Below are 27,758 nucleotides of genomic sequence, written 5' to 3' on the forward strand. Positions count from 1 at the left end.
AGTTCGGTATTAGAAATTTGTTGGCAAAGTTTTGCCTAAAATATAAAGTTGCTGATAGCCTGGATTAAATAAATCGAGAAATATCTAGTTTGCACTTTAACGAAGAATTGATCGATATAAACAAACCCATAAGCCTACATAGCCCCCGTTTCTCTGAGTCCCTAAGATACATTTAGAATTAACTACTGTTTGGAGGAAACTAACAAATATTTTTTTACTATCATACATATCAGCCTTTTCTATATGTTGACGTTTTTTCATCAAAAAATAAACTATGGCTTACAGATGCATTGAGATCGCTGCTACAGATAGAAGTGGGTTAACTCTTGAGAATCAGAATGGAAATAATGCGCAAAGGGTGCAATATATATTTAGAATTGTAATCGGGTTTTGGAGAAAAAATTTACTAATTGACGATTTTTATTTTAGATAGAAATTGTACAACACAAAAAGTAGAAGTGAATACATAAGAGTATAACTAGAACCTAATGATATTGCACTACCAATAATACATCCTGTTTTACAGACGATGTAAATTTTGGGCAAAACATATGGCTTGCATTTTCGTTGTAAAATATATACGTTAAGGATTATCATGATGCCTCCAAAACCTTGTATCTTCGCCCTTGCCACAATACATCTAGGATAACTAATGGAAGCTTGACATGTCTTCACCAGTAATAATATATCAACTATAATACATGCCATTTTTTATCAGTTTTGAACAAAATAATCGATTTGCATTCTTGACAAAGATCCTCGTGCATAAAAATAACTAAATTCTCATAATGCCTCCCAAACCTTGTAGTCTGGGCCCTCAGTCGCCACAGTCCATTTAGAGGAATTTGGGGGTTGATAGTGCCCAGGTCCAATCTTCATGAAAATTCGTTCATCAATCTTTGCTGCATACACATCTCTCTCTGCTTTCACTATCTGGATCTGTAAGATGACAAATTGAAACGCCACTTTAGAAATGCGCAGATAAGCATAACTTACAAATGAAGATAACAAACTTAGTCCTGACACATGGAGGAAATCTTCTTCATATAACTAAGAAAATATTTGAATTAGTTCAGAAATCGATAAAAGATAATCAATTCCAACAGCTATAACATGAGAGTGCAGCTCTCAAAAAACATTTAATCACTTTGGGTCAAACTGAACATATATCTAAAGCCGGACTGCTTACCACACTGCGGCAATGGATTCCTGCACGCTTTCTTACAGCAATGAGAGCGGAAATCCCATTATAATTATTTGAAAACAAATGATCATAGAAAACAGCAGGAGTCCCGGGATGCGTCAAAATATATGCATAACCTTGCATTTCTTTCCCAGCAGGAAATCTCCAGTGACCCTAGCACATGCAACGATTTCAATGTATAAGTGGAAAGCCCATAAAAACCAACTGATGCACGAATTCCAAGTGGTAGATAATAAAACCTGAAAGTAACTGACGTTAATTCAAATAATATTCATGCAATCCACTATAATATTCAATTAATGCTATTATTAAACAAAGCAGCAAGTACATCATCTTGAATCAATGGAAATGTAAATAAGAAAATTAAAGGAAGAAAAGACGTACACGAGAAAAAGTAAATGGGCCACAAATTAGGAATAGAGACAAAAGTGTTTTATGGAGACACTAGCTGTATCTTCTCAAACTTTATGTTGAGAGGAATAGCCTGGTATCTATGGTGTTCAGTGGATAAATAAGAGGTCAGGTAATTCTTCATTGTATATTAACAAATGCTCTCAATTCAGAGGCAGGAAAATATATGTAACAAAGCTTCATATGAATAAAAACAAAATGTTTTCATTCTGTCCATCTCTTCCGTTATCAATTAATTAGAGTCTAAATATATGCTCTATTTCTAACATGGTATCAGAGCCCTGAACCGAGGGTGCAGGTTGGTCTCAATTTTATGGGAGGAAAAGATATGAAGAACACCTTGATGCCCATTTTGAGATTTCTGTGTTGAAATTGGGTAGCTCCGAAGGTATTTTGAGTGGAGAAAACCCATAAAAAGAAGTGTTTGTGGGCAAAGTACCCACGTTAGGGGTTTTGACCCAAAGGAGTGGTCTTGGAGTCCAAGGAGATGAATTTAATATTCTAATTTAATGTTAAGAGGTTGAGTGCGCAACACCTTAATGGACAAACGGTTCCCTAAGTGACCTATGGACAACTATAAATATCAAGCAATGGAGAGGCTGAATCACAAGTGGAGAAGGACATTCATCTTGTGGAGAAAGGAGGCTAAAGTGACCTACTGCCACAAAATATAGCAGGCCTAAGAAGGGGGCACTCTATTAGACTAACACTAGACAAAGAGACAACAATGGGGTAGTGGTCCATTGTCACCATAGTCAAAACCCCCTACTCTTTACAGACATTCACCGATGGAAGGAGTCCTGGTATGAGAGAGGTCACTTAAAATAGGTATTCTAATGTTTGATAAGTAAGCTGACCTAAATAGGATCTCAAAGGAAAGGAACAGTTTGGACTCAAGGCCTCTCTAGGAGGCAATTCGCTTTCTATGGAGAGACCTATAACACGAGGCACGAGACCTAGGGTTTCATAGATTTGAAGAGTGTTGGAGTAAGCCAAGATCAAGGCTATGGGAAAGAGTTTCTTACAATGTGTGTAAGCAAGACCAAGGCTCATGAAACCCTCAACAAGCCCCCAAGTAGAAGCAAGTTTAACCTAGGGTTCCCTCTTATTGCAAACAACTAGGGCAAAGAAATTGATGGACAAGATTGAAGTGGATGCTCACCAAAAGGATAGATCTTGTAGAAAATACAATCCTCTTAATGTTTAGGCTCTTTAATCCCGAAAATTTGCATTGCCTAAGGATTCGCACTAAGCCCTAGTTAGCAAGCTTGGCCTTAAAGGGACCAAATATAGAGAGAGAAAAATAATGGATTGAAAGAGAGTTTGATCACCAATCAAATGGACCAATCCCTTGTCCCTTGGGAGTATGGAATCTAGGATGAGATAGATCAGCCAATAAGTTTCCAAGGAGGCTGAAATTTTGATGCCCTAGCAACAAGATTTCAAGCAATCACCTATGCAATGGAAACTGGACTTTTCATGGGAGCTAGTAAGAGTTCACCAATAGGACATCCATTTACATGTTATGTATATAATGCATGCAATAGATCATCTAGATAGCATTAAATATGTCTTCAAAAAATTGGGGCACAATTAACATAACCTGGAATCAACATTATTCCATACACTAGACATGAAGAAAATAGATTTTCAACAATTACGTACACTTACAAGATAACATGCAAAGGTTCCATCCATTCGACCAAAGAATAGACCAAAAGATAAGCAAACTCAACTCCAAAAACCAAAATGCATCCACAAACTCCAAGGGCTAGTAGGGTCTCTGAGGGAGAAATTGAAAATTCCCTCCTTTGGGAAGCCCTCCTCATCCTTTGGAGACCCTACTAGCCCTTGGAAGAATTTAATTTGCACAAGGAAAAATATTATTTTTAATGTGAAACCCACATCTACACAAAAGTACAAGTCAGCCTGGGCAAGGAAATTCGACCTCATCAACCTCATATAAATAGATCACACTCGGCATCACTTGGAGGCATCATCACACATTCACATCTTCTCTTGATTGGTTTGATTAGCTTTGAAATTGCAGGTCTGAGTTCACACGTGCGAAGGAGAGAGAGGCACATCTGTTTTGACCAGTGTTGACTTTTTGTTTGGGACTGTTTTGACCAGGGTTGACATTCGAGAATTTGACTTTCTCTTATTGATTTTTGGATCTGTTTGGAGGGCCGAGATGATTGGGAGGTTGACTGAGATTTTTCAGAGCATTTTGACCAGCTTTGACCAAATTTTTTGTTCTAGGGTTTCCACAGGTCAACTCTTTGACTTTAACTAAACTAAAAGCTGCTTTGAGGACTATTTTGACTGAGTTTCACTGAGCTGACAAGGCCAAGTTCTTTGCTGCCTTGACCAAACTTTTCTAGGACTTTGACCATTGATTGTTGCCTGGTCAGGGCAGCGTTGATTGCTATTGACTTTGACTAGAAATTGCAGATTTGAGTTTTTACCAGATCTGAATTTTGGGCTCATCTTTGATTGCATATTGGATGATTGATTGGACTAGTCATGACTTTGACCTTTGACTCGTTGTTGATGTACTTGGATTATGTATCTCTCGGCTGAACATTTGATGAAAATCTAATAGAAGAAGAATTTGGAAAGGGTTTTCCCCCTTGTGGGATTTTTGCGTATGAAAATTTATGAATCTAACAAATCAGAAATCCTATTGCAGTAAACTGATTTGCATTACCTACTTGTGTTCTTCATTTTAACAAGTTATTTTCAGAATTATTCAAAAAATATTAATGCAAATACATTGCAGCCTACACCAATATACAGATCAAGTACTGAAAAATAAATGAGACAACCACACAAAGGACACACTTATTTTTGGACTAAACGTCCCCGGAAAAACCTAGTGTGGGAAAACCAGTGTAGCAGATATGAGGGTTTTATTATTATGTAGATTTTTGAATACAACTAGGGTGCCAAATCCGGCTCACCCAACAGAGAATAAACCCAGCAGAAGTACCTCTATCCGGAGACAGATATTTTGGCGGATCCAGCAACTGGATGAACAAACCCCACAGGTGATTGCGTTGTCCCCAGTGTTGTGCAGCGATGGTTGCTCCCAGCTCTGCGCTGGGACTGCATCACCTCCTCTAGGAGCGGCGTCACCATCCCGGTGAGACTCTCGGCTCAGAAATCGATCTACTGAATTGATGCCCAATTTGCCTCACAGAAACCCCAGCGCTGCCTCTGTGTGACTGCATCAGCCCTCCAACCTCTATGTCACCCTCCTGGAGTTGCGTTGTCTCTCTCTGGTGTTGTGTTGCCTCTCTGTTATGTATTCTTGGCCTTGGACGAAAGTCCCACTGCCGAACTACCCCTCTCTGCACTAGAAGCTTACTCTGAAATTCTCAGCAAACCACGCCCCAAAATTTCGATCTAGCTCAAGTGTTGCTCTCCCTGTGTGTGTTCTCCAACTGACCCCAAGCCTTCCTTTATACTTTTCCTATTGAGAAATCAACAGTCGTGATCTAATCTCTAATCAACGGCTAAGATTAAATTAGACTTGATCCTCGTCACTTAGAAGCTTCTCACCCATATTTACATTAATTCACTTTAATTATTTTAATTTCCTAAGTTTTAACTTAGGCACCATTAAAAATAATTAATTATTTGAATAACATGCACTCTGGGTGGAATTTCTCCAAACAATTTCGGGGTTTTAGAGATCTCATGTGTTCTAGCCCCTCCACAAAATTTTGGAGCTAGAGCACATCCGATGCTACCCAAAAATCAACATTTCCTTGGTGTTTGACCACATTTTTGTGTCTCTCTTGTTCTTGGTTGTCTTCTATTGTGCATTTGGTTTACTACTCTATCTATAATTGCTTATTGTTGTTGGAAGATTGAATTTATTGGCTAAAGTGATTGCTAATTGAAGAAGAATTGTATTAAGTGATTGTGTCAGCATAGAACACTAGAAAATTAGCATTCTACATAAGACTACAAGTTTGAATTCAGCTAACCAAACAGAAAATCGCAAGTGATGTGATGATGAATGACAAGGAGTATCCCTCCTCTATTTATATGAGGATTCTAAACTCTAATTTAGCCTACTAGCCCCTTAAAAACCATAAAATAATGTGCTAATACAAGCTAGGTCACAAGCTGACCTCATAGCTCATGAAAATATACTCAAACAACCCATAAGTGTGAGCCAAAATAGTGATAATGTTGACATCATGCTAGCACATGCCTCTTCTAGACAGACGTTGAGGGTCAAGGGTGCCATGAAGTGTGTAGAATCCCTCTAAAATGATCTTCTAGGGGTTGGCCCCTGTATGTCTCTCAATCTCCCTCTGTGGACCCACGTTTTGACTTTGGGGCACAAAAGTGGTCTCATGGGTCTCCAAGTGGCCAAAATGCCTATCTCTACTCCAACGTTGAGGGCTCTCAAGGTGATGCTAGCCCTCCCATGTCTCACATGTGATACAATCCTCATATGGGCCCGTGATTAGCTACCACCCCATCTAATCAGTGCTAAGCCAACTAGGGGCATGTTGGTCTAGGTGTATCATCCCATAAAAGTCAACACTGTGGGGAAAAGTGTTGGAACGTTGTGGGTGTTGGAGGTGCCCAAGGATGCAAGTGATGCCCTACAATTGTCTGGAGTCCCATGGCTCTCAACGCCTCACCTGTGGGTGTCAATGTTGATTTTTGGTAGTTGCGAGAGGTATTCCCCAACTACAAGTCACCTTAAAAAGAAAAAGGAAGGAAATTAAAATTAATTTCAAATTACTCAAGTCGGCCCTAAAAGAAAAAGAAGAAATTTAAATTTAAATTTTGAATTTTGCCTCCAAAAAGGAAAGTCGACCCAACTTAAGGTCACCCCTCTTGGGGTACTCTAAATCACTATAAAAGGAGCCCTCGACCTCCTCTCTTGTGACCAATGCGTATCATCAACAATATCTTCTACAAGTTTGTTCACACATGCGAAGGAAGGAGGAAGTCTTATGAGGTTTAGTCAAGCTTGTGGAGATTTGTTTAAGCTTCAGGAGGGTGAAATTCAGTCTGTTTCTAGGTCGTTTGACCAAGTTTGACCTATGCTAGATTTGTGGTCAATTTGACCTAGTTTGACTAGGAAAATCAGAATGTACATTTGTTGAATTGAACAATTTATTCTAAAAAAAGATTGTTGGGTTTTTTACTAGCTAGAGTTTTTCCAGGGTAAAATTTTGTGTCTCTTGTGTTTGGTTGTCTCTTTATGATATTACTATCATTATTGCAATTTGTTGATATTTTCTATGTATAATTGCCTAATGATGAATGTGAAACAAAATGGACTAATTAGAAATCACTGGAAAGCATTGTTACACGATTACCACTCCCAGGCATTGGAGAGCACAGACCCCATGCTCCTGGGAGCTTGGGAGCTGGTAGGAAACGCTCCAAAACCGTCGGGAGCTTCAGCGGGTACTTTGGAGCTTTTCAGGAGCTTCACTGGAACAGAGTTTTTGACGTTTTGGGAGCTTCACTACAATGAATAAGTGCAAACTTAGGTGTATTTGACGCTACCAGCTTGGGTGTTGTTGAAACTGATGGAACCGTGCGAAGGGAAGGGTATGTCGTTGAGTCTAGATCTGGATATGGGTCTGGAACTAAGCGAAACAGCCTGTTTATGGAAACGGTGAAACCTGTTCTATCCAAATGAAGATGAGGTGCCTCGCCAATCCTCATCTGAGTGATTGGAAAGCTATTCATTCTCCTCAGATATGCTGATGGCGGATGGATATAAAAGCATTTAGGAAGATCATTGGCCACTGGAAAAACCATCATTATCGTCCGTGGTTGAATGGACAAAAGATGGAATACGAAAGAAAAAAAGATCGTTGAAATTATGAAATATAAATATTATTAAAAAAACATTTTTTTATTTAATTTTTATATTTATTCAAGTATAAAATATATAATAACTTAGAAATTTATAATTTTACTATACAAACTCTCTTTAAAATAACATTTTAAACTCTATTGTTTTAATTTTTTTATTATTATTAATATATATTTTATTTTTTCCTATCTCTATTATAGTTAGATGTAATTTATGTTCAATAGTGGTGAGGTTACATCATGGGCGGGGAATTGAACTGGTGACTTAACATATAGCATTGCATGAAATCACCTAATAATGGAGTAATAACAACCTTTTTATTGGTTTTGGAGTTCTGCGTGTTTCTTTGTTGCAAAGGAATTTGATTAGCAAATTGTTGATGGATTAATATTTTGATTTTTTTGGCAGTGTTTATCTTTTACATATTTCTTTGCAAGATGGAATTTGATTGGCAAGTTTTGGATGGAAATAAATAAATTATTTTATTATATATATATATATTAAATTTTAATATATTATATTATTGCCCCTCCCAAGTTGACGTGTCCTGTAAATTTGGGCAAAGCTTCTAGTCGTGCTGGATACTTGTTCCCCTGTACCCGAAGTACCCGTGTACCAAAAACTCGTGCAACATAGTTGGAAAGTAATTATCAGATTAAAAGATCATGAAAAGTCAACATGGTATCAAAGCCTAGGTGAAAGAGCAGCCATGTTTGAAGACAGTTTGTCTCAATCTACTCCACTAGGGTTTGTTCTCTCACAATTGTTCAAAATACAATCCCAATAAAGTTTTGGTTGAGATTGAAAGACCTAGTCCGAACTTTGTTAAAAGCCCTCATCCAAGTCCTAATGAAATTAAAAAGGGCCAAAGTCCTATTCCAAATTTTGTAGCCCTAGTTCAAGGCAGATCAGCAAGAAAGGTCAAGGATGGTTTTGATTTTGTCTTAAGAACCGAGTTGATTGTCTAAGATTAGGCTAAAGGAAGATTGTTTTGTATCCTAGAAGGACTGCCAAATTAAGAAGTATATTTTTACCGAGACTCTGTTTTTGCCATAGTTGCAGGAACCGTCCCCCCCCCAAGGATCTAGAGGCGGAACCGTGCCTTGTGCGGATCTGCCACCGATCCTTTGGCGGAACTACATCCTATACAGATCCACCACCGATCGTTTGGCGAAACCACTAATCCGAAAATCAAATCTGCAGTTCTGCCATTTTTTGGCAATTCGTGGAAAATTGGATCTACAGGGGCCTAATCCGCAGTTCTGGCTGCCTGATTCGCGGTTCCGAAAAGGATCGGGTGCGGATTTGTGGAGATTCAGGCTCGTATCCACCGCGGATCACGAGCGAATCCAAGAGAAGGTGGACGGTTCACACGATTCCGCGGGTCTTTTTTTGTTTTTGTTTTGGGAAATTTCGAACTATTACGTGAGGAACTGCGCTTTCCAAATACTCCCAAGGTGCCCCTTGACACTTCCTAGTTGCTCCCTAGACACTTCCTAGATGCTCCCTAATGGTAATGTTAAATTCTTAAAGTAAAAGTGACATTCTCCTTTATCTTTCATTTCCATCCTTTTACTTAAATTTTTAACATTACCATGCAATGACTCGGGATGTTTGAGAGTGGTCCCAACCTCATCGCACTTCATATGGAGAAAATAGAATTTCATATCCCATTCAAAATTCAGCAGACTTAACAATTTTCAGGATCAATGGGATTGTGGCATTTCATTGGATTATATCATATATGAGGGCATGTGATTAGCATTTAATCAAGAGCACCAAGCCCTATATGTACCCCAGTGTTGGCATTGTTGATTGTTGAACTCCTTTGTCATGGCCTTAGCAAAAATGTACCCTTCACTCAAGTCAAAATCATTGATCAGGCATGTTAAGCTTTCTCTACCATATTATAAGGCTTGGATTAGGTTGTTTGATCAAAATTGGGCAATGTTGACTAACATCCCTAGAGAATCAAAGTAGAGGGAAAGGCTAAACAAGAAAAGAGGAATCTAGATTCTAGATGGTTGATGCATCTAGATGGTTGATGCTGGAATAATTAATCATTGATGTACAATGGATGCCATATCTATCTTGATTTATGTAAAAATATGCATGTTTTCATGTCTTCTACAACTAATTTGGTATTTGGGTGTTTTTTTAATATAAATGCAAAAAATATAAATATATATATATATATAGTAGACACTTCTGAGATGCTTCGCTTCCTAGATTTTTAGGAAATGACACTTTCGTGTCCCCGCTTCATGCAACATTGGAACTTTGTGCCCTAGAAGAGGGTCGAAATCCCTACTCTATGAACAAAATTCATGAACAGTAGTCCAAAAGAGAATCCACAGCCAATCAAACTATATGGTTTAATTTTTGTTGGGAGAGGAATTTTGCCCTAGAAGAAAGACGAGATACTCATCCACTGACAAGGAAGTTATGCTACTTAATTTGTGACCTATCTGCAACTTAAGGAAGAGTAAAAGTTCTGTTTGCTTCTTGAAAAAGGGCCAAAACCCTAGAATTTTGTTGGAGATAAGCCAAAAGGCCTTAGGACCAAGATTAGGAAGATAAGAGAGGGCCGCAGACAGAAAGGGACGGCCGAGATGCCTCAAAAGGCCAGCAATGGTGGACAGAAGTTGCTAATGACGATTTTGTAAACGAAATTTTGGAGCTTGTCTACTTCCCCATGAAGCTAGAACTAGAGGGAGCTAATCTTTAGTTCCTAGTTCTCAGATTGACTCTTACAATTGTAACACTTCAACAAAAGTTTTGATCTCCGTATGCCTTCTCTTTGTCATTTGGAATCTTCATACCATTGAAGGATGTGAAACCATTCTCTCAAAATTTGAAAATTTGCAAGGTGAATCTTGGAGGTTTGAATAGGTCAAAGACATTCAAAAAATTTACAGTGAAAGGAGTCGAGACTAAGTATGGGGTTAAATATCACTTTGGAAAGTTGAGTTGCAGGGCCAAGTTTACGCCTAGATGAAGGGCTCACATTAAGGCCTGTTTGGGCATCTCCAAAGGACTGTGTTGAATCTTGTATGAGGTCTAGTTCAAGGCATGATAAGACCTAAAAGAAGAATGTTGTCATAAATCTTGTACTATTGTGGAAAGGTGGCACTTGAAAAGTATGTGTAAGAGATGCCTTGTATATTGTTGAGAAACCAAGTGGAAGAGAACTTTTAAACTACTTGTGAATGTATTAGGTATTCTTTACAATTTAATTCACTTCATCAAGTAGTTACACTTCAGAAATTAAAATGAATAATGAGAAAGAAGAGATTACAATGCACAATAACAAGAGACACCAAAATTAGGTCAAAGACTAGGGTAAAACCTCACAAGGGGGGAAACCCAGCCAAATCTTTCTTAGAGAGATCCTTCAACAATACATCAAGACAAAGATTACACTGACCCAAGAAGGCTTCCACAAGTGCTATGTCTCCACAACTGAATGTCCAACAAAGATCACCAAGGAGAGGCTAATCCTCTCATCATATCACAGAAGACAGTCAAATTAGAACTCAGATCTAGGATCAAATCTCAGACCCAAACTTCAGATCATTATAATAAATAAGCAGATCTCGGACACCAGACTTCAAATCACAACGATAATAAGCAGATCTCGAATACCAGACTTCAGATCTCAATGATAATAAGAAGATCTTGAATACTAGAGTTCAGATCTCGATGATAATAAGCAGATCTTGAATACCAGACTTCAGATCTCAATGATAATAAGCAGATCTCAAATACCAAACTTTAGATCTCAATGATAATAAGTAGATCTTGAACCTCTGACTTCAGATCATAAGTATAATGAGCAGATCTCGAACCTTTGACTTCAAATCATAAGTATAATGAGCAAATCTCAAACCTCTGGCTTCAGATCATAAGTATAATGAGGAGATCTTGAACCTCTAACTTCAAATCATAAGTATAATGAGCAGATCTCGAAGCTCCGACTTTATATCATAAGTATAATGAGCAAATCTCTAATCACTGATTTCATATCATAAATGTAACGAGTAGATCTACAAATTTTAGGTCACTTCCCTTGACCAAGATTGGTCTCTCCCATGATAGCCAATCTAAAGAAGTTGAGTGCCAGAGTGAGCAGCTAGGATTGTCATAGAAATATTTGTTTCTATGTTAGAGGGAGCACCTAGTCAGGGTGACCAGAAAGCAGTTGTGGTGATGGATTTAGTGAAGGAAGTAGGTCACTTTATGGTTAAGCTAAGGCATGCAACACAACATGTGTTGAGGTACCGCCATGATATAGTTGGATATGAATTGAAATGATGAAGTACAGCTGCAAGGATATATAGATTCAGATTGAGCAGAGAGTGCAAAAGACAAGAAGAGCACATCGGGATGTTGCTTCAGTTTTGGTTCTACTATGATATCCTGGATGAGCAGAAAACAGATATATGTCGCATTCAGTACTGCAAAGGTTGAGCATATTGCAGCTAGTTTGGCGAATTGTAAAGCAGTGTGGCTTTGGAAGCTACTTGCAGGATTGGTTGATCAAGTGCTAGAGATGACCGTGATGACATGTCGAAGCACATTGAGATCAAGTACTAAGACATGGTATAGAATGGCGCAGTATGGCTCCACTACATTTCTACAGACGAGTAGGTTGTTGACATTCTCACAAAGCTTATGTCCCAGGATGAAGTTTGTTTACTTCGAGGAAAAGCTTGCAGTGGTTGAGAATGCTTCCCTCAATTAGAGAGAATGTTGATGTTGTAGCATCAAGGGCAGACATTCTCCCTAGGTTAGGATATTGACAGGTCAAGGGTACTGACTAGGGGCCATGTAATGTGGCTAGGGAGAATGGCCCAGAGAGCATCAAGGCCCAGAGTGCTCCCCTAGTCAAAAGGTTTTGACCATATTTCCAAGAGGTACTTGGCTAGTGGGTAAAGTGAGTGCCTTTAGCATTGGGCAAGTGTTTTACCATTCAATTGACATGCACAAATGGTAATTGGCCCAAGGTTTCAACACTTTTTTTGGTCAAAGGTATTGACCTTGCTCTAGGTGATGACATGTTGAGCTGGTGAACCAAGACTAGTCTTGTTGACTCGGTCAAAAGGTTCTAACCATATCGCCAAAGGTTTTGACTAGTGTTGATATTGGTAGCTTGGGAGGTACTCCAAGCCCTAGGGTTCGGGGTTTGTAGGAAGAAGTGCCACAAAAGTGGTTTGTGGGCTTAGAACAAAAGATTGGGGTTCTGTACCCAAAGGTGTGGGGCCAAAACCATGAGGAGTTTGAGTGATTTGATGTTTGGAGGTGATAAAGAACCCCCATAGGAGCAAGGCACAACTTCAAGCACTCAAATTCGTGCCTCTAAAAATGGAGATATAAATTTATTTATGTTGTTGGTGGGTTTTGTGGTACATAGAACAAGTCGGCTTGGATTAAAGTGTGTCCCAAACGCAATTTCTTTGGCACCCATGATTGGCATATAAATAAAGGTTATCTTGAAGGTCAAAAGCACACATCCAAAGTGCATCTTCTCATAGTAATACATCTTTGAGGCGGCCGCAACTCTAGGAGGACAGGGTCGAGGTGTTTGAAGCACTGTTTTGGTGTCTTTTGGATGGTCTAGCAGGTCCGAGTAGGAGTAGAGAGAAGTCACATGCCTTGAGGGAAATTCAAGGCTAGTTTCGCAGTGTTTTGTGTGTGCGGACCTCTAAAAGAGGGGTCGCAAGTCTGTACAGAAGGTTGGAGGAGGGCCGAGCCCCATACCTCAGTGAGAAGAGGGGTCGAAGGTCTGATTAGGGGCTGGTAATTAGCCTAGAACCCAGCATATAGGAGCAGCACCTATTTGGAGAAAAGTCACAACTGTTAGGAGATTTTTTGGACAGTTGGAGAGTGTTGAACAGTGGTTGTTAGAAGCCACAGAAAGGACACAGAAGCTGCTGAAGGTCTCTTTGACCAGTGTTGACCAAGCATTGACCTTAGAAGAGTGCAGTTTTGGTGTGGCTACCTCTCCTAAGCAGGCCATAGATTTTGGCACACAAACCGAGGCAATTTGACCTCTGGTTTGACCAGCATTGACTGCCCTAGTTTGGGGCAGCAAGTTGACTTCAGTCAACAGCAGTTTCACTATGTTTTTGGGGTTGTTTATGGGTTGTTTCTTCAAGATGTTCGAGGACTAGATGACTGGGAAATTGACCAAGCATATTGGAGGTCAATTTCATCTCGTTTGACTAAGTTTGACTTTTCTGATTTAGGGTTTGCTACTGCTGATATAAAATTACAGAATTCTGATTTTGTACTATTTCTCTTTGCTAAACTATTGAAGATAAAAGAAGATTTGATCAAAGGGTTTCCCCGCATTGGGGTTTGTCCCTAGCTAGCCGCCACATCTTGTGTCTCTTGTCTTGGCTTGTTTTCTGTCGATCGTTTAATGTTCTATCTGCACTTTACTTAATGTATATGTGATTGCTAATCAGTGCCTAATAAGAAGAAAAAAAGTAAATTGCTTTAATCATAGAACATACCATAATTTAACATTTGTACATGTTGATTTTTGCTGAAGAATAATAAAACCCTCATCTACTACACCAGTTTTCTCGCATTGGGTTTTTCCGAGGACAATTGTCCAAAAATAATTGTCATTGTGTGTGTATATGTGCCAGCGTTTTACTTACATTTACTTTCTACAATGTTTTAACTGTGAAGGTTGCAGTGGAATATGTTTCGATATTTGTCGTAAGAATACAGTAGATAACTTATTTCTGAAATAATAAGTTGAAGAAATCATATTAATCACTGCAGTAGGATTTCTATTTTAGAAATATTCACAATACACTCTGAAGCAAGTTCAATCTCCTCAAGAAAGTAGGTGGAAAAGGATGGAGAACAAGAACAAGAACAAGATCGAAGTTTTGGCCTCTCTATCTCTCTCTTGTGTTAGGGGTTTCTACAGTTACTGCACAAAATGAAATTCTGAAGCTGCATTGAAGTTGTGAAGCTACATCGAGGTCGTGAAGCTGCATCAAAGTTGTGAAACTACAACTAGGTCAAATTTGTCATAGGTCGAAGTTGTGGATCTGCTGGAGAGGTTGAAGCTGCCATAGAATCGGTTGGTCAAAGTTGTAGAAGAATTGCTAGGCAGAAAAATTTGTTGGAAGTTGAAATTACAGAAGTTGTTGGAAGCAAGGTTTGACTTGGTCTTGGAGGGTCTTGGTCAAAGATCATAGGTCTTGTAATTCATCAATTGAAGGTCTATAAGAAGAAAAGAATTCTTGTGGGTTTTCCTCTCAGTTGGAGAGCTTTCGGCCCTGGTTGATCACCTATATCTTGTGCCCTTTGTCTTATTGTTCTTTATGGTTTGGTAGTTGTTTGATGAAGAATGTTGAAACTAATCAAGTGAAAGAAGAAAGCTAATCAAATTAAAAATACATCACAAGCAGTTATCAAAGTAAGAGAAATTATCTAGCCCCGAGATTTCTCAACAGCTTTCTCAAGAATTTCTATACATAGTTCCTTCATCTTGTCAACCACCTCATATTCCATATGAGGTCATATTATGTTGATTTCATCTTATCAATATGTGAACTAGTTCAAGGCATGTGCCTTCATGCATCTTTCTAAAGGAAGAGATTCTTCATCTTCGATCATGCTTATGAGATCGAACATACAACCATGCTATGTGCAACTATATGACTTCATCTATCAAATATATACATACCTTTTCCTTCTCTTGGTCATCTAGACATCCTTCTAGCAACTTCCTTTCCCTGCTTGAAAGTACTTCAACCATTTTGACATGTTGCATTCCTTCATCACCATACCAGCATCCTTCTAAGCAATGGATTTCACAGAAGGTGGAATATCATCAAGACACTTGCTTCTTCCAAGTAGAGGTGAACCTTCTAACAAAGATTCCAATGGAGGATCTTGATTATCCTCATCCTGCAAATGCTCCTTCCTGATGATGTCGTATGATGATTTCTTTTTATCTTTTATCATGCTAGATGACTTTTTTCTAACCATATATACTACTACTTTGGTTTCCTTTTCATGCTTTTAATGATGATACCATGAGCTACTTTCTTTCTATCATAATGACTGCGACAACCATGTAGACTTCTATCTCAGCTATCCTTTCAAGCTTTTATAATGATTTCATGAGCTCTTTTCTACTTCAATCGTATGCTTCTAATATGATGTCATCTTCTAATATGGTGCATCTTGTCATAGTTACAAAGCTTTTCATCCTAACTGCACTCTTTAACCATAATGGAGGTCTTTTCACCTCCAACTTCTCCTTTCTATGTGAGAAGTCTTAATAGTGAAGATCTATCCCTTCTTCCTTCCTAGATTTCTTCTTATCAAGTTCTTCTACTTCTTCGGTGATATGGGCTTCATTCCTTTCTTTCCTTTTCTTGTTGCCCTTCTTAAATTTAGGAAAATCTCTCTTGAAATGCCCATATTCCTAACATCCATAGCATTGGATCTTTGATATATCGATCTTCTTATTTTTCTGAGGACCAAACTTTCCTTTTCTCTTCACCATGGCAGCAAATGCTTGAACCTATTCATTTGAGCCAACATTGCTCTTTTCTTCCAACCTAGTTTCTTCAATCCTGCATAGTGACCAGAGTTCACTAAATGTAGTAGCTTCCTTCTTTCCATAAATACTTGATACAAAGTTACCCCATTCACCAGGTAGTGCATTGAGCAAAACGCTGGTCATTTCTTTATCAAACATTATTTCCCCCAACTCTTGTAGTTGATCTCTTATTTGTTACACCCTCATAAGGTATGAGGATGTCCCTTCTTCTTTTGATACCTTGATTTTGTATAGCTCGGTTCTCAAAGATATCACTTCTCCTGCAGTTCTTATGGAAAACAGTTCTACCAACTTTTCATAGATTACTTTTGATGTCTCCAACTTTGCCACATAAGGGGTGTGATTCTTTGAGCCCTTATTTCCCCTTTCATATACTTTGATAATGCTTGAGTTTGCTCTTGAGATGGTTTCGAGACTTTGCCTTTGACATATTCAATAACTTCATTCTCTATGAGGATCAAGTCTGTCCTCTTTTACCATGCAAGGAAGTTTGATGACCCAACCAATTTGTTGTTGTCCTTGCAAAATGAAGTCATTTTGACAGTAGATTCAGACATAGATATAAAGATACTTACTTGTCAAGTGAAGATGCTCCTAGACGATGATCCCTTCAACTTGATGCCTTCTTGATGATGTTGAAAAAAGAAAATGCCTTCTTGAATATGATTGTTTCTTTGATGACATCTTCTTCAAAGATGATAGTGATTTTATCTTAGATGATATGCTTTGAGATGTGATCCTTTCTTTAAAGAGAGGGATATCACCTTGATGAGGATGATGGCAATGTTTCTTCTTGCTTCCCTTGGATGTAGAGACTTCAAGATGTTTCAATGTGTAGTATGTCTTTCTTTGAGTGGAGGTAGGGTCCTTGTGGTCTTCTTTTCCTTGTGATGATGATTCTAAAATGTGTGAGCTTCCTAAGAATACTTCAAGTGTAGAACCCTTCTTTGAATGAGCTAGGGTTTTAAGGTCTTCTTTGATACTCCTTAGTTCCTTCCTTCAAGATGATGAGTGGGTTAGTCCTTCTTGATGATTTCCTTGTGCTCGGCCCTTCTGTATCATTTATCAATAATGATCTTCAAGTTGCCTTTTCTTCTTGTCGTAGTCACCTTAGCTCTGATATCATGTTGAGAAATCTAGGCACAGCTATATTAGATGATTTCTCTTACTTTGATAACTGCTTATGATGTCTTTTTACTTAACTTGATTAGCTTCTTCTTTCACTAGATTATAATTAGTGTTCATATCATCAAACAGCTACCAAACAATGAAGAACAATAACACAAGAGGACACAAGATATAGGCTATCAGCTAGGGCCAAAACCTCTCCTCTTGAGAGGAAACCCACAAGAACTCTTCTCTTCTTATAGAACTTCAAATGATGAATTCCAAGACCTATGACCCTTGACCAAGACCCCACTAAGACCAAGTCAAGTCACTTCTTTGATCAGCGCTTCTTCCACAAAGTCAATGTTGGTCAAACATGTTGCAACACTTCATATTTTGCCTTCTCCTCAAAATTTTCGCTAGCTGCTTCAAGACAGAGGTCTTTGGCCTTTACTGCAGAAACCTTAGATGGCACGTGTGAGACAAAGATGGTATTTTTCTTCTCTTTTCTCCTTCGCTTGGATAGTGGCTTCTTCTCCAGCAACTCATCTTACAAGATGGTTCCTCTTTCACTTGTTCTCAGCCTCCTATAGTGACTGCAATAATTCGGTCTCTGTTGCACTAAATGATACCCAAATTTTTCAAACGTGTGAGGAGTTTTAGCCCTAAAACAGTCCTTAAAAAAATTGGATTCTCCTTCCTTGAAGTCTTCCTTTTCTTCGCTTGCTTTAGGTCACTTCTCCTTACTTTTTATCAAACTTCTTGTTGCTTCATGGATGATCTTTTGTATGACACTTCTATTTATAGGCTTCCTTGAGTACCCTTATAGGCCGACTTGATCCTCTTGATAGGCTGACTTGTCATAGCACTATGACAAGGTCTAGGAGGGTCTTTGACTCTAATTTTGACTCGATTAAATTTTTCTTTACAATATGTAACATGCCCAAAAGGGATCTTCCATACATGACAATGACTCTTATGAATTGTTGACTCAAAGTCAAGCCTTATAAGCACTCAATGGGTGTTTGACCTATAAAAATAATTTTTCCTTGAGCATGAAACCCATGCCTCGAGAATAACAATAATAAATTTATTTTTCTTCACATCAAATACATAAAATCGTGATTACATATGTCATTACGAAGACCGAACCTAGTTACATATTTCAAAACTTTGAAGATGATATCTTCAACTTAATGCCTTCATGATGATGTTGATAATTGGATATTGCCTTTCTTCAAAGATGCTAGAGATGTGATTCTTTCTTCAATGTGAAGGAGATGGCCTTGATTCCTTTGATGATGGCAATACTTCTTTTGGATGATGTGAGCTTCCCAAGAATGCTTCAAGTGTAGAGTCCTTCTTTGAATGAGGTATGGACTTTGAGGTCTTCTTCTTCTACAAAGTGTTGATACTTCTAAATGATATGATCCTTGTAATGAGATGGGTAGTCCTCTTTGATGCTCCTTAGTTCCTTCCTTTAAGATGATGTGTGGATTAGTACTTCTTGATGATCTCCTTGTGCTTGGCCTTTATGTATCCTTCTTCAATTAATGATCTTCAAGCCGCCTCTCCTTGTCTTGTCACCTTAGCTCTGATACCATGTTGAGAAATCGAGGGGCAGCTTAATTAAGTGATTTCTCTTACTTTGATAACTGCTAATGATGTATTTTTCACTTAACTTGATTAGCTTCCTCTTTTACATGATTATTATTAGTGTTTTCTATCATCAAACAGCTACCCAAAAATAAAGATCAATGAGACAAGAGGACACAAAATGTAGGTTGCAATTCTGGGCCAAAACCTCTCCTCTTGAGATGAAAACCCACAAGAACTCTTCTCTTCTTATAGAACTTCAAATGACGAATTCCAAGACCTATGACCCAAGAACAAGACTCCTCCTAGACCACTTCAAACATCCTTTTGATGAGTTTTCCTTTTCAAAGTCAATGCTAATCAAACTATGAAAATTCCTAAATTAGAATCCCTACTACAACAACTGATGATATTTCTCCTACTTGTTAGATTTACATGAACAATTTATTCGCATTTTTCTACGACAAATATTGAAATACATACACTATAGCCCTCACTTTAATTAATATGCGGAAACAAAAGACTGAACAAGAAAGAAAATACAACATAATAACACCGTTATTTTTGGACAAATGTCCCCAAAAAAACCCAATGCATGAAAACCAGTGGAGCAAATTTGAGGGTTTTATTATTCTGCAGTAGTAAAATCTGAATACATCTTTGGAAGCCTTCCCAGCATTCCAGTTACAAAGAATAAACCTGACAGAGAGATTTGTGAGATTACCTCACACTATCACTGGAAATCCTGGCTGATCCAGCTCCAGACAGATTGCCTCCGACTTTTCTGGCTGCCTCTACATTGCCTTTGTGCAATGTCTACGTCAGCCCAACATCAAGCTCACTAGGGACAATGTCAATCCTCTGGTTGGTTGATTTGTTGCCCAAGTGATTCGATTTCTGCCTCCCGGTCTCACACCCCGACTCCCAGCTTCTGAAACTCGAATTCCCTCTGCAAATTTTGAACTCCCTCTTAGCTTCTATGTTGTCACTATGTGGCTCTACGTCAGCCCCTCTGGCTCAGCGCTGCCACTGTTGGATCTCCCTCTGCCTTCTATGTTGAGTATCCTCCGACTGGGAAAGATTCCCCTTCAAATACTATCCATGCCCTCACTGCAAAAGCTCACTTCGAATCTCTCTCCGGCAGCTGCTCTGCTTCAAAAATTCGATCTTCTGAACTCTCTCGGTGTGGTCTCCAAGTGCCCATCAAGCTTCCTCTTACAATCCTCTCGTTGATCAATCAGTGGCCCATATTAGATCCTAATCAATGGCTAGGATCATATTGACTTGATCTTCGCCTTCTTCTAGAAGTTACACCCACAGTTTAGATTAATACCCATTAATTATTTTAATTTCCTAAGTTTAGACTTAGGGACCCATTAAAAATAATTAATTATTTTAATAAAATTGTCTCCAGGTGGAATCTCCCAAAAAAATTTCTGGCAATTGGAGAATGCATGTGTCTAAGCCTCCATGCAAATTTTGAGACTTAGAGCACATCTGATGCTACCAGAAATCAACACAAACTTCCTTCACTTCTTCAGATTTCAGCTTCTCTTCTAAATCTCAGCCTCTATTACAAGTTTGAAATTTTCGGCCTGTCTGCAATCTCTATGGTTTCACAAGTGAGGGTAGTATAGGGCAGAATTATGAGTCTTCCCCCCTTCGCTTGGCTGGGACTTTTCTCTATAGTATTTCGAACTTCGAACATACTCTTCTTGGCACCTTTCTCGTCTCTGCTTGATGTGACTACAATTTCATCTAGTTACAACAAATTGATGCCCTCATAATTTCACACGTGTGAGGTGAAGTAGCCAAAAAAGCAATTTACCAAAACTTTGTTCTTCCTTTCTTGGTTTCTTCTCTTCTTATTGGCTATTAGACTTCCTTTCTAGGTGATCGAACTTACTTCTTGATTGATAGAATGTATCCTCAAATGAAGTTGAGGTTCTCTTATATATAGGTTTCTATGGTGGCCCTAAATAGGCCAACTTGTTGTTGCTTGTAGGCCAAACTTCTTAATGGCAAGTTGACTTGTCTTGGAGGATCTTTATGACACTTTTGACTGTACATAAATTTTCTTTTACATGATAAAAAGTTCCCAAAGGGGTCTTACATGTATGACAATGACTCTTTTGACTTTATGACAAATTCCTAGAAGCACTCAATGGGTGTTTGACCTATAAAAATAACCTTGAGCATGAAACCCATGCATCAAGAATGACAATAATAAATTTCTTTCTCTCTTTATATTAAATACATAAGATCATGATTACATTATATTATTATACATTATGAAGACCGAACCTAGTTAAACATTTCAACAAGTTGTACCTACAGCCCCGCAGCAGCTAGAGAATTACAAAACGGAAATGGCAAAGTTGAAGCGGTTGATCCTTGATGGCATTTGGGATCATATAGTCTGACACTTAGTGGCCAAGAATACAGCCAAAGAAATGTGGGATGATCTCGTAGTACTATTAATAGAATTCTGAGAATCAAAAGTTGTCCCTAAAGTAGAAGCTGAGAACCATCAGGATGCAGAAGGGAGAAGGAGTTTCTCCATACCTTACCAGAATTCAGGATATCTGAAATTTGCTAGCCGCACTTGGAGAGATGCCACAAAAAACTGTAGTGTGTGTAGCTATCAATGGTTTCACCGAGTGGGATACTTTTGTCAAAGGTATCACTGGACGACATACGCTCCCCGGATGGGATCATCTATGGGCAGATTTCACGCAAAAGGAGATGCGACTTGCCCTAGTCAAGAGTAGTCTCAGTGGCAGCAGCAGAGGATCAAAGAGTGTGAAGGAGGAGGAGAACGTAGCCCTTGCATCAAAGCGAAAGACAAAGAAGGGTCCCAATCTGGGACAAGGCTCACAGGGAGGAGAAAAGAAGGAGGACTTGCCGAAGGTCAAGTGCTTTAGGTGTGGTGAGTTCAGTCACTATAGCACTCAGTGTCCTTAGAGGAAGAAGGACAAGAAGGAGAAACAGGAGCAAGCAGGAGCTTCGGCAGAGATTGATCAAGTGTCCTCTAGGTTGGAGGAAGATTTTTCTTTGTATGCAGCTATACCTCCAAGAGAGAGGTGAGGTGACATAGAGCTCTAGACTCCAAAGTTGCGCAGAGCTGGGCAGGGTCCATCAAGGTGAGCATCGGACAAGTGTTTCCTCTTAGATCAATACCCTTGCTACAGGGGCCCATAGTATTCAGTAGCAAATGGATCAGTGTCAAATGGCAAGTTAGTTCTTGAGGGATAGTTGCATTACTAGTTGCAATCATATGTTGAGGAGAACAATGCAGTTGCAGTGCAGATAGACTCAGCGGACAGTGTAGAGACTGGCAGCAGCCAGTGACACAAGAGACAATTGCAATCCATAGATGCAATTGATTCAAATATTTGTTCTAAATTGCAACAGCAGCATGAGATCAATTGCAACGCAGAGCAGAGTTGGAAGCAATACAAAAGTACAGTACAGTGTCAGCAGCAACACAGATGTAGGGTGATTCAGCTCAGAGTGGCAGATGAATTAGAGTTGCGCAGTGGTTGGTGGGAAGTGACAAGTTGTCACAGATGTCAGTCATCAGCCGCGTGTATGGAGGATGTTATAGAGACTAGGTGAAGACCTTCCTCGCTAAGAGGGAATGTTAGTTTTTGTAGCATCGGATGGTGTTCTAGTCTCAAACTTTGTGGAGAGGCTAAAACACATGAGATCTCCATAACCCATAAATTGTTTCTAGAAATTCCACCTAGATACAACTCAATTAAATTAATTGATCGATAATTAAAAACGCCCAAGTCTAACTTAGGGAAATCGATTAATTAATGGGAATTAATTGAGAAAGGTGAGAATTCTCTAGAAACTCACATGGATTGACTTAGAAATGATCTCAGCCATCGATAAGGACTTAATTGTGGTTGTTGGTGATCCAATTGGAGATTATAAGAGGAGGTCGATGGGGTTGGAGAAGAACACACAACTTGTTTAGCATAGCACTAATCAAGCCTTAGTTTTCTTCTTTAGGGACTACTCCCCTTGGCTTCACTAGGAGTTAGCCTATATGGAGGAGTTGGGAATTGGGTGACAACCCCAACTTGCAACTTGCCCCCAAGGCCACACCATGTGGAGTTAGAAACTTTCTCCATAATAATCCTAGGTGTGGATTTAGGCGACGACAGAGGGCATTTCATTGACATGGATAAAAAAAAACCTGTGAAAACGAAAGTTTGGTGACTACACAAACTAATCAGGGGACATCAACCATACTACCCACATTACCTATTCCCCAACATTTTATTCGATAGCAACTAAAACACGAACGGAAAGTCAATTATTAAAGAGTAGCTAGGCTAGTTGGTGAATTTACAAGATGAAAATTTATGTGGAACCTGTGTGAATGCGTGGCATTTCGAACTTCGCGAATGAAGTATGGATATGTGGCTACTTAATACACACAAACTTGAGCAAACCTAAGCAAATTTGAACAATTTTATTGAGGCTCGCCAAATTTCGAACCTCCACGTTCAAATTTGACAAACCCTGTGGCATGGGTCTTTCTAGCTTAGGTTTTATAGGCAAGTTAACACAGTTGTGTTGGGGATGGTTATGACTTCAGCCCTATTAGGTGCTTCCAACTACCAAGGGGAAACACATGTCATAAGTAGACCCATCAATAAATATATGCATGCGATAGTGATAGTCATGGAGTGAGCAAGACTTCAAGGAAGATGAACATAGCCATGGTACAAACTAGAAGGGGGTCCAACATTTCTAAGTACTATAATGCGATGAGGGAGAAATTGTAGAGGAAAGAGTTACCCCTTTCCTTTACCTGCTTTTTCCAACCCTCTAGTGCCTCTTTTACTTTAATAGTTTATCTTTCTTTCATGTGTAGCTTAGGATACCAAGCTTGCTTTGTGCTTTTCCAATACCCCTTAAAGATGTAGCAGTTTCTCACTCATCAAGGTTTGGACATTCAAAAGTTTCTTTTAGATGTAGCATGAAATGCTGAGGAATTGGGGGATGGCTAATGCAGGGTGTAGAGCTCAAGCCAGGCTTTTTCCCACACGCTTACTAAGTTCCATCCATCTTTTACATTTTTTGTTTCTTTAGTCTTGGCATGCTTTTATTGTTCTTTCAACTGCATCAATCTCTTACGGCAAATTTTCAGGCCCTGACTCAAAAATGAGGACAAATGGTGTCAATCCCAATGACAAATGACAATCAACCTAAAGAATGGATGTGGAGAATAAGGGAACCATGGAATGTAGTAAGTATGGGGTACCTTGGGCATGCTACTTCAAAGTTCAATCAATGCCTCATATTAGTGTTTCTCCTAAAGGAAGGACCTCAAGGAGGTCACACTAGACTGAGGGCAAAGTATAACCTCCCAAGTGAAGCATGGGAACAAGGGTACAATCAAGAGCAGTCAATCTTCCAGCTTGCCCTATAATCCATATTAGTATGAACAAAACATAAAATAAAAGCACATGATTACAAGAATGTGTGAAAATTTCCGAATCTATACATCAGAAATCCCATTGCAATCATTGGTTTATCATCTCCTACTTGTTTTTACAATCAACAAGTTATTTAATTATTTAAACACTAATGAAAAACACTACTGCAAACTACACTAACATACAAATCATAAACTGAAATAGATATGAGACAAACACACAAGGGACACCGTTATTTTTGGACAAACATCCCCGAAAAAACCCAATGCGAGAAAAATGGTGCAGCAGCTCTGAGGGTTTTCTATTATTAAGCGGTAGTTCTGAATACAACTCTAGATGCCCTCTCGACTATCCAATTAAAGAGATAAAATATACTGGCAGAAACCTAAGCGAGATTACCTCACTTCACCTGACAAAATCCCTTTGATCCGGCAACTGGACTGACTATCTCCGGCTACAACTGTGTTGCCCCTTCGCAGTAGCTGCGTGGGCCTGTGTGGAGCACTCTCAGACTCTGCGTCAGCTCTGCGTTGCCTCCTCTACCTCCTAGAGCTCTAACGTCAACCTTCTCGGCTGATCTTACTGCTCCCCGGCTGAATTCGGACTTCTGCTGAAGGGCAGCTCTTCCCCTACGTCAAGCAATGTGTGGGCCCTCATGGCCCAACGTCAACCTCCCTTGGTCTGCACTGCCTCCTCTAGCATATTCGTGCCTCTCTCTGCTGAGTATTCGGGGTCCCGAGAAGATCCTCCAACTCCAACTATCTCTGCTCCTCTGTTGCAACTCAAATCACCTGTTCAACTTTCTCAACAAGCCTCACCCTAGAAAAATCGAACTGACTGATCAATATGGTGTGTCTCCAACTGACCCTCAAGCCTCCTCTTATACCTTTCTTGTTGATGAATCAACGGCCAAGATTAAGTCCCTAATCAACGGCTAAGATTAAAACAAACTTGATCCTCGCTTCTTAGAAGCTTCTCACCCATACTTTTATTAATACCCACTAATATTTTTACTTTCCTAAGTTTAGACTTAGGAACCCCATTAAAAATATTAATTATTTTAATAACTCACAATCTGGGTGGAATTTCTCCAAACGATTTCTGGGTCTTGGAGATCTTATGTATTCTAGCCCCTCCACAAAATTTCAGAGCTAAAGCGCTACCCCAAAATCAACAGAATGGTTAGAGTACCTTTTGATAGATGACCCACCTTCCTCCAAGAAGTATATCAAATGGGAGAGAGCAGTGACAGGAGCATATATGGAGAGCTCTGATGTAAAGGTATTTGTGTGTCCTTATAGGGCTGCTAATGGCTGACTGACAAATAAGGAGGAAAAATTTATCCTATGGGTTACCCACTTTTGGTGGGTAACAGAACCTATGCATATTTGTTACTATTCCCAATATCAACTAACATTTGTTGCAAATATTTATAGTTTGACTACTTGTACTTGCCATGTGTCAGGCTAGTGAAAAATGCAGCTATGGAAAAGATCAGTTGCACCTTGTGTGCATGGACTCTCTCATTTAGCATTTGGTAATCGAAGCTACAAGGTACTGAAGGAAAGTCTTTCGTCCCATGCTATATGGTGAAAAGGTGAGTGTTTTGAAAAGAATATATGCTATGGAGATGGTATTCGAATTGATTATTACATACCCTCAGCTCTTGAGTGGGTAATAGGGTATGCATTCACACTATTTTTTTTTTATAATACCAAGTTTCTTGTCTACATTTCATCAGCTGTGAAATGGCAATTTCTAAAACCATATCTACATATGTTCGTACATCTTTTAAAACCCTGAGAATCCATGCATGCAATGCCAGAAGATGTCATAACATAAGCATAAACATAGAAATAGGCTAGCAATTTGCAACAGTAATATTCTTTCAATTTGTTTTCAAATGGCCAATGTGGCATGCAAAAACACAAGGTAGAAAATTAGAAACAAAACCGTTAGTTGCATTTACTAATACATTGAGCATCTATATATGTTACATAGGAATCTTATTCCAGTCTTATTAACGATTTCAAAAATGGAGAAGAATATGTCTATACCTGAGTTGAGCCAGTATCATGATTCTCAATAAATGTAACTGCTCGTGATGGCCACCATCCAACCACCCCGGGAGGTTTGCCTTTCTTATCAGATAAACGCCAGTACTCACATTTTTCCAGCACCTGTTGAGGAAGAATGGAAAAGGGAAATAGTTTAAAGAACTCTGACTAGAAGGTAGAAAAGTGCAACCCAGAAATATATTGCACCCTAGTTGATTCTATGTTGCAAAAATGATCGTTGATATATCATATTGGTAGTTATATTATATGAAAAATACAACACAAAAATAAATGCAATTAGAAAGTACTGATTCATAGCGTGATTTTTTATTTATTTATAAAGTTAAGCATGTTGAAATTTGTGACACAACCTGCCACCACGCTTCACTTGTGATGAATGTCAATTTTCAATTGTTAAATAAAGTATCATTCAGCTTTGATATCGTCCCATTCTGTAGGTGCAGTTTAACAATAATTTTCAACTCATGGTTGATGTGGATTAGACTATGTTGTGGATGTCCATGATGTGCATTGCAAGATAATGGATTTGGAATTACAATGCCATTTTTAGGATATGCTTGATGAAATAAATTTCCTGGAATTATGTCCTATCCGATGACTATCATCTTTACTTCCTATGCAACTACACTATTATGCAGAAAATTCAATGCTATTCGTTATTTTTGTTGCATCTTCACAGATTTGAGATATGTGATATTTATAGATTCACTTTTGTTGGACAATACAGTTTATGTTTTGCTGAAATTCTAGTTACAGTATAGAATTTATCATCATCTTATGGCAATCTTCCCTGTTTCACAGTCTTTTACGTTTTTCATATTTTGCCAGACTTAATGAGACCAACATTTCATTTCATAGACGTTATTACAGCTTCAAACCAAAGATGGTGGGGTTGTGGAATAAGTAGTACACTTGATGAAGTCTACAGGAACCACCACCATTTTTTGGAATGATTCTATCAATCATTATTTTGAAACATTTAGCACTCCTGAATTTTCATATTTTGAAGTAATAAAACACTAGATATTTTCAGGTTGTTTTCTTAGCAAACAATAGGACTAGTGGCACATATCAAAAATGGGATATGGAAATTAATAAAATTGCCTTTTCCCAAGCCAAAAATAAAATCCATCCCCATGACCACAAAATCTCAGTTTTCGCATTTGTTGCTCCTTTAGGGTAACTACCTTAGGATACACACTATATTGTGTATGATGTTGCTGCTTGTACGAAGTTCCTGTTCCAGGTTCTCAAATCCAAGCCTGCTTCTCTCTTACACTACATCATACACCTATACTTTAGATTCATCCTGCTCCTAAGATACTTCATCTCATACGTGCTAGCACACATTACTATGATGATTCCTTCCAATTATTATGATTCCATATGTTGTTTCCTAGCTTGGAATGGTGTTGATAATTCTGTTTTGTTTGTAAAGTGTGTTGCAATA

The 27,758-nt window shown here is 38.7% G+C and overlaps 1 protein-coding gene across 1 annotated transcript in view; it reads right to left on the reverse strand.

The window, feature by feature from the left end:
• Window positions 1-402: 402 nt before the first annotated feature.
• AMY3 (alpha-amylase-like 3) overlaps window positions 403-27,758 on the reverse strand; it is a 292,967-nt gene continuing 265,611 nt past the window's right edge. The window contains exons 11-13 of the mRNA XM_089379799.1: window positions 26,288-26,410; window positions 1,190-1,357; window positions 403-939 (exon numbers count right to left, since the gene is read on the reverse strand). Of these exons, the coding sequence (XP_089235925.1) occupies window positions 784-939; window positions 1,190-1,357; window positions 26,288-26,410 (447 nt within the window). The 3' untranslated portion in view covers window positions 403-783. The remainder of the gene's footprint in view (window positions 940-1,189; window positions 1,358-26,287; window positions 26,411-27,758) is intronic.

This window comes from Pinus tabuliformis, chromosome J (genome assembly GCF_031772625.1).
Source record: "Pinus tabuliformis cultivar Carrire ecotype Pingquan chromosome J, CPIR1, whole genome shotgun sequence".
NCBI lineage: Eukaryota > Viridiplantae > Streptophyta > Pinopsida > Pinales > Pinaceae > Pinus > Pinus tabuliformis.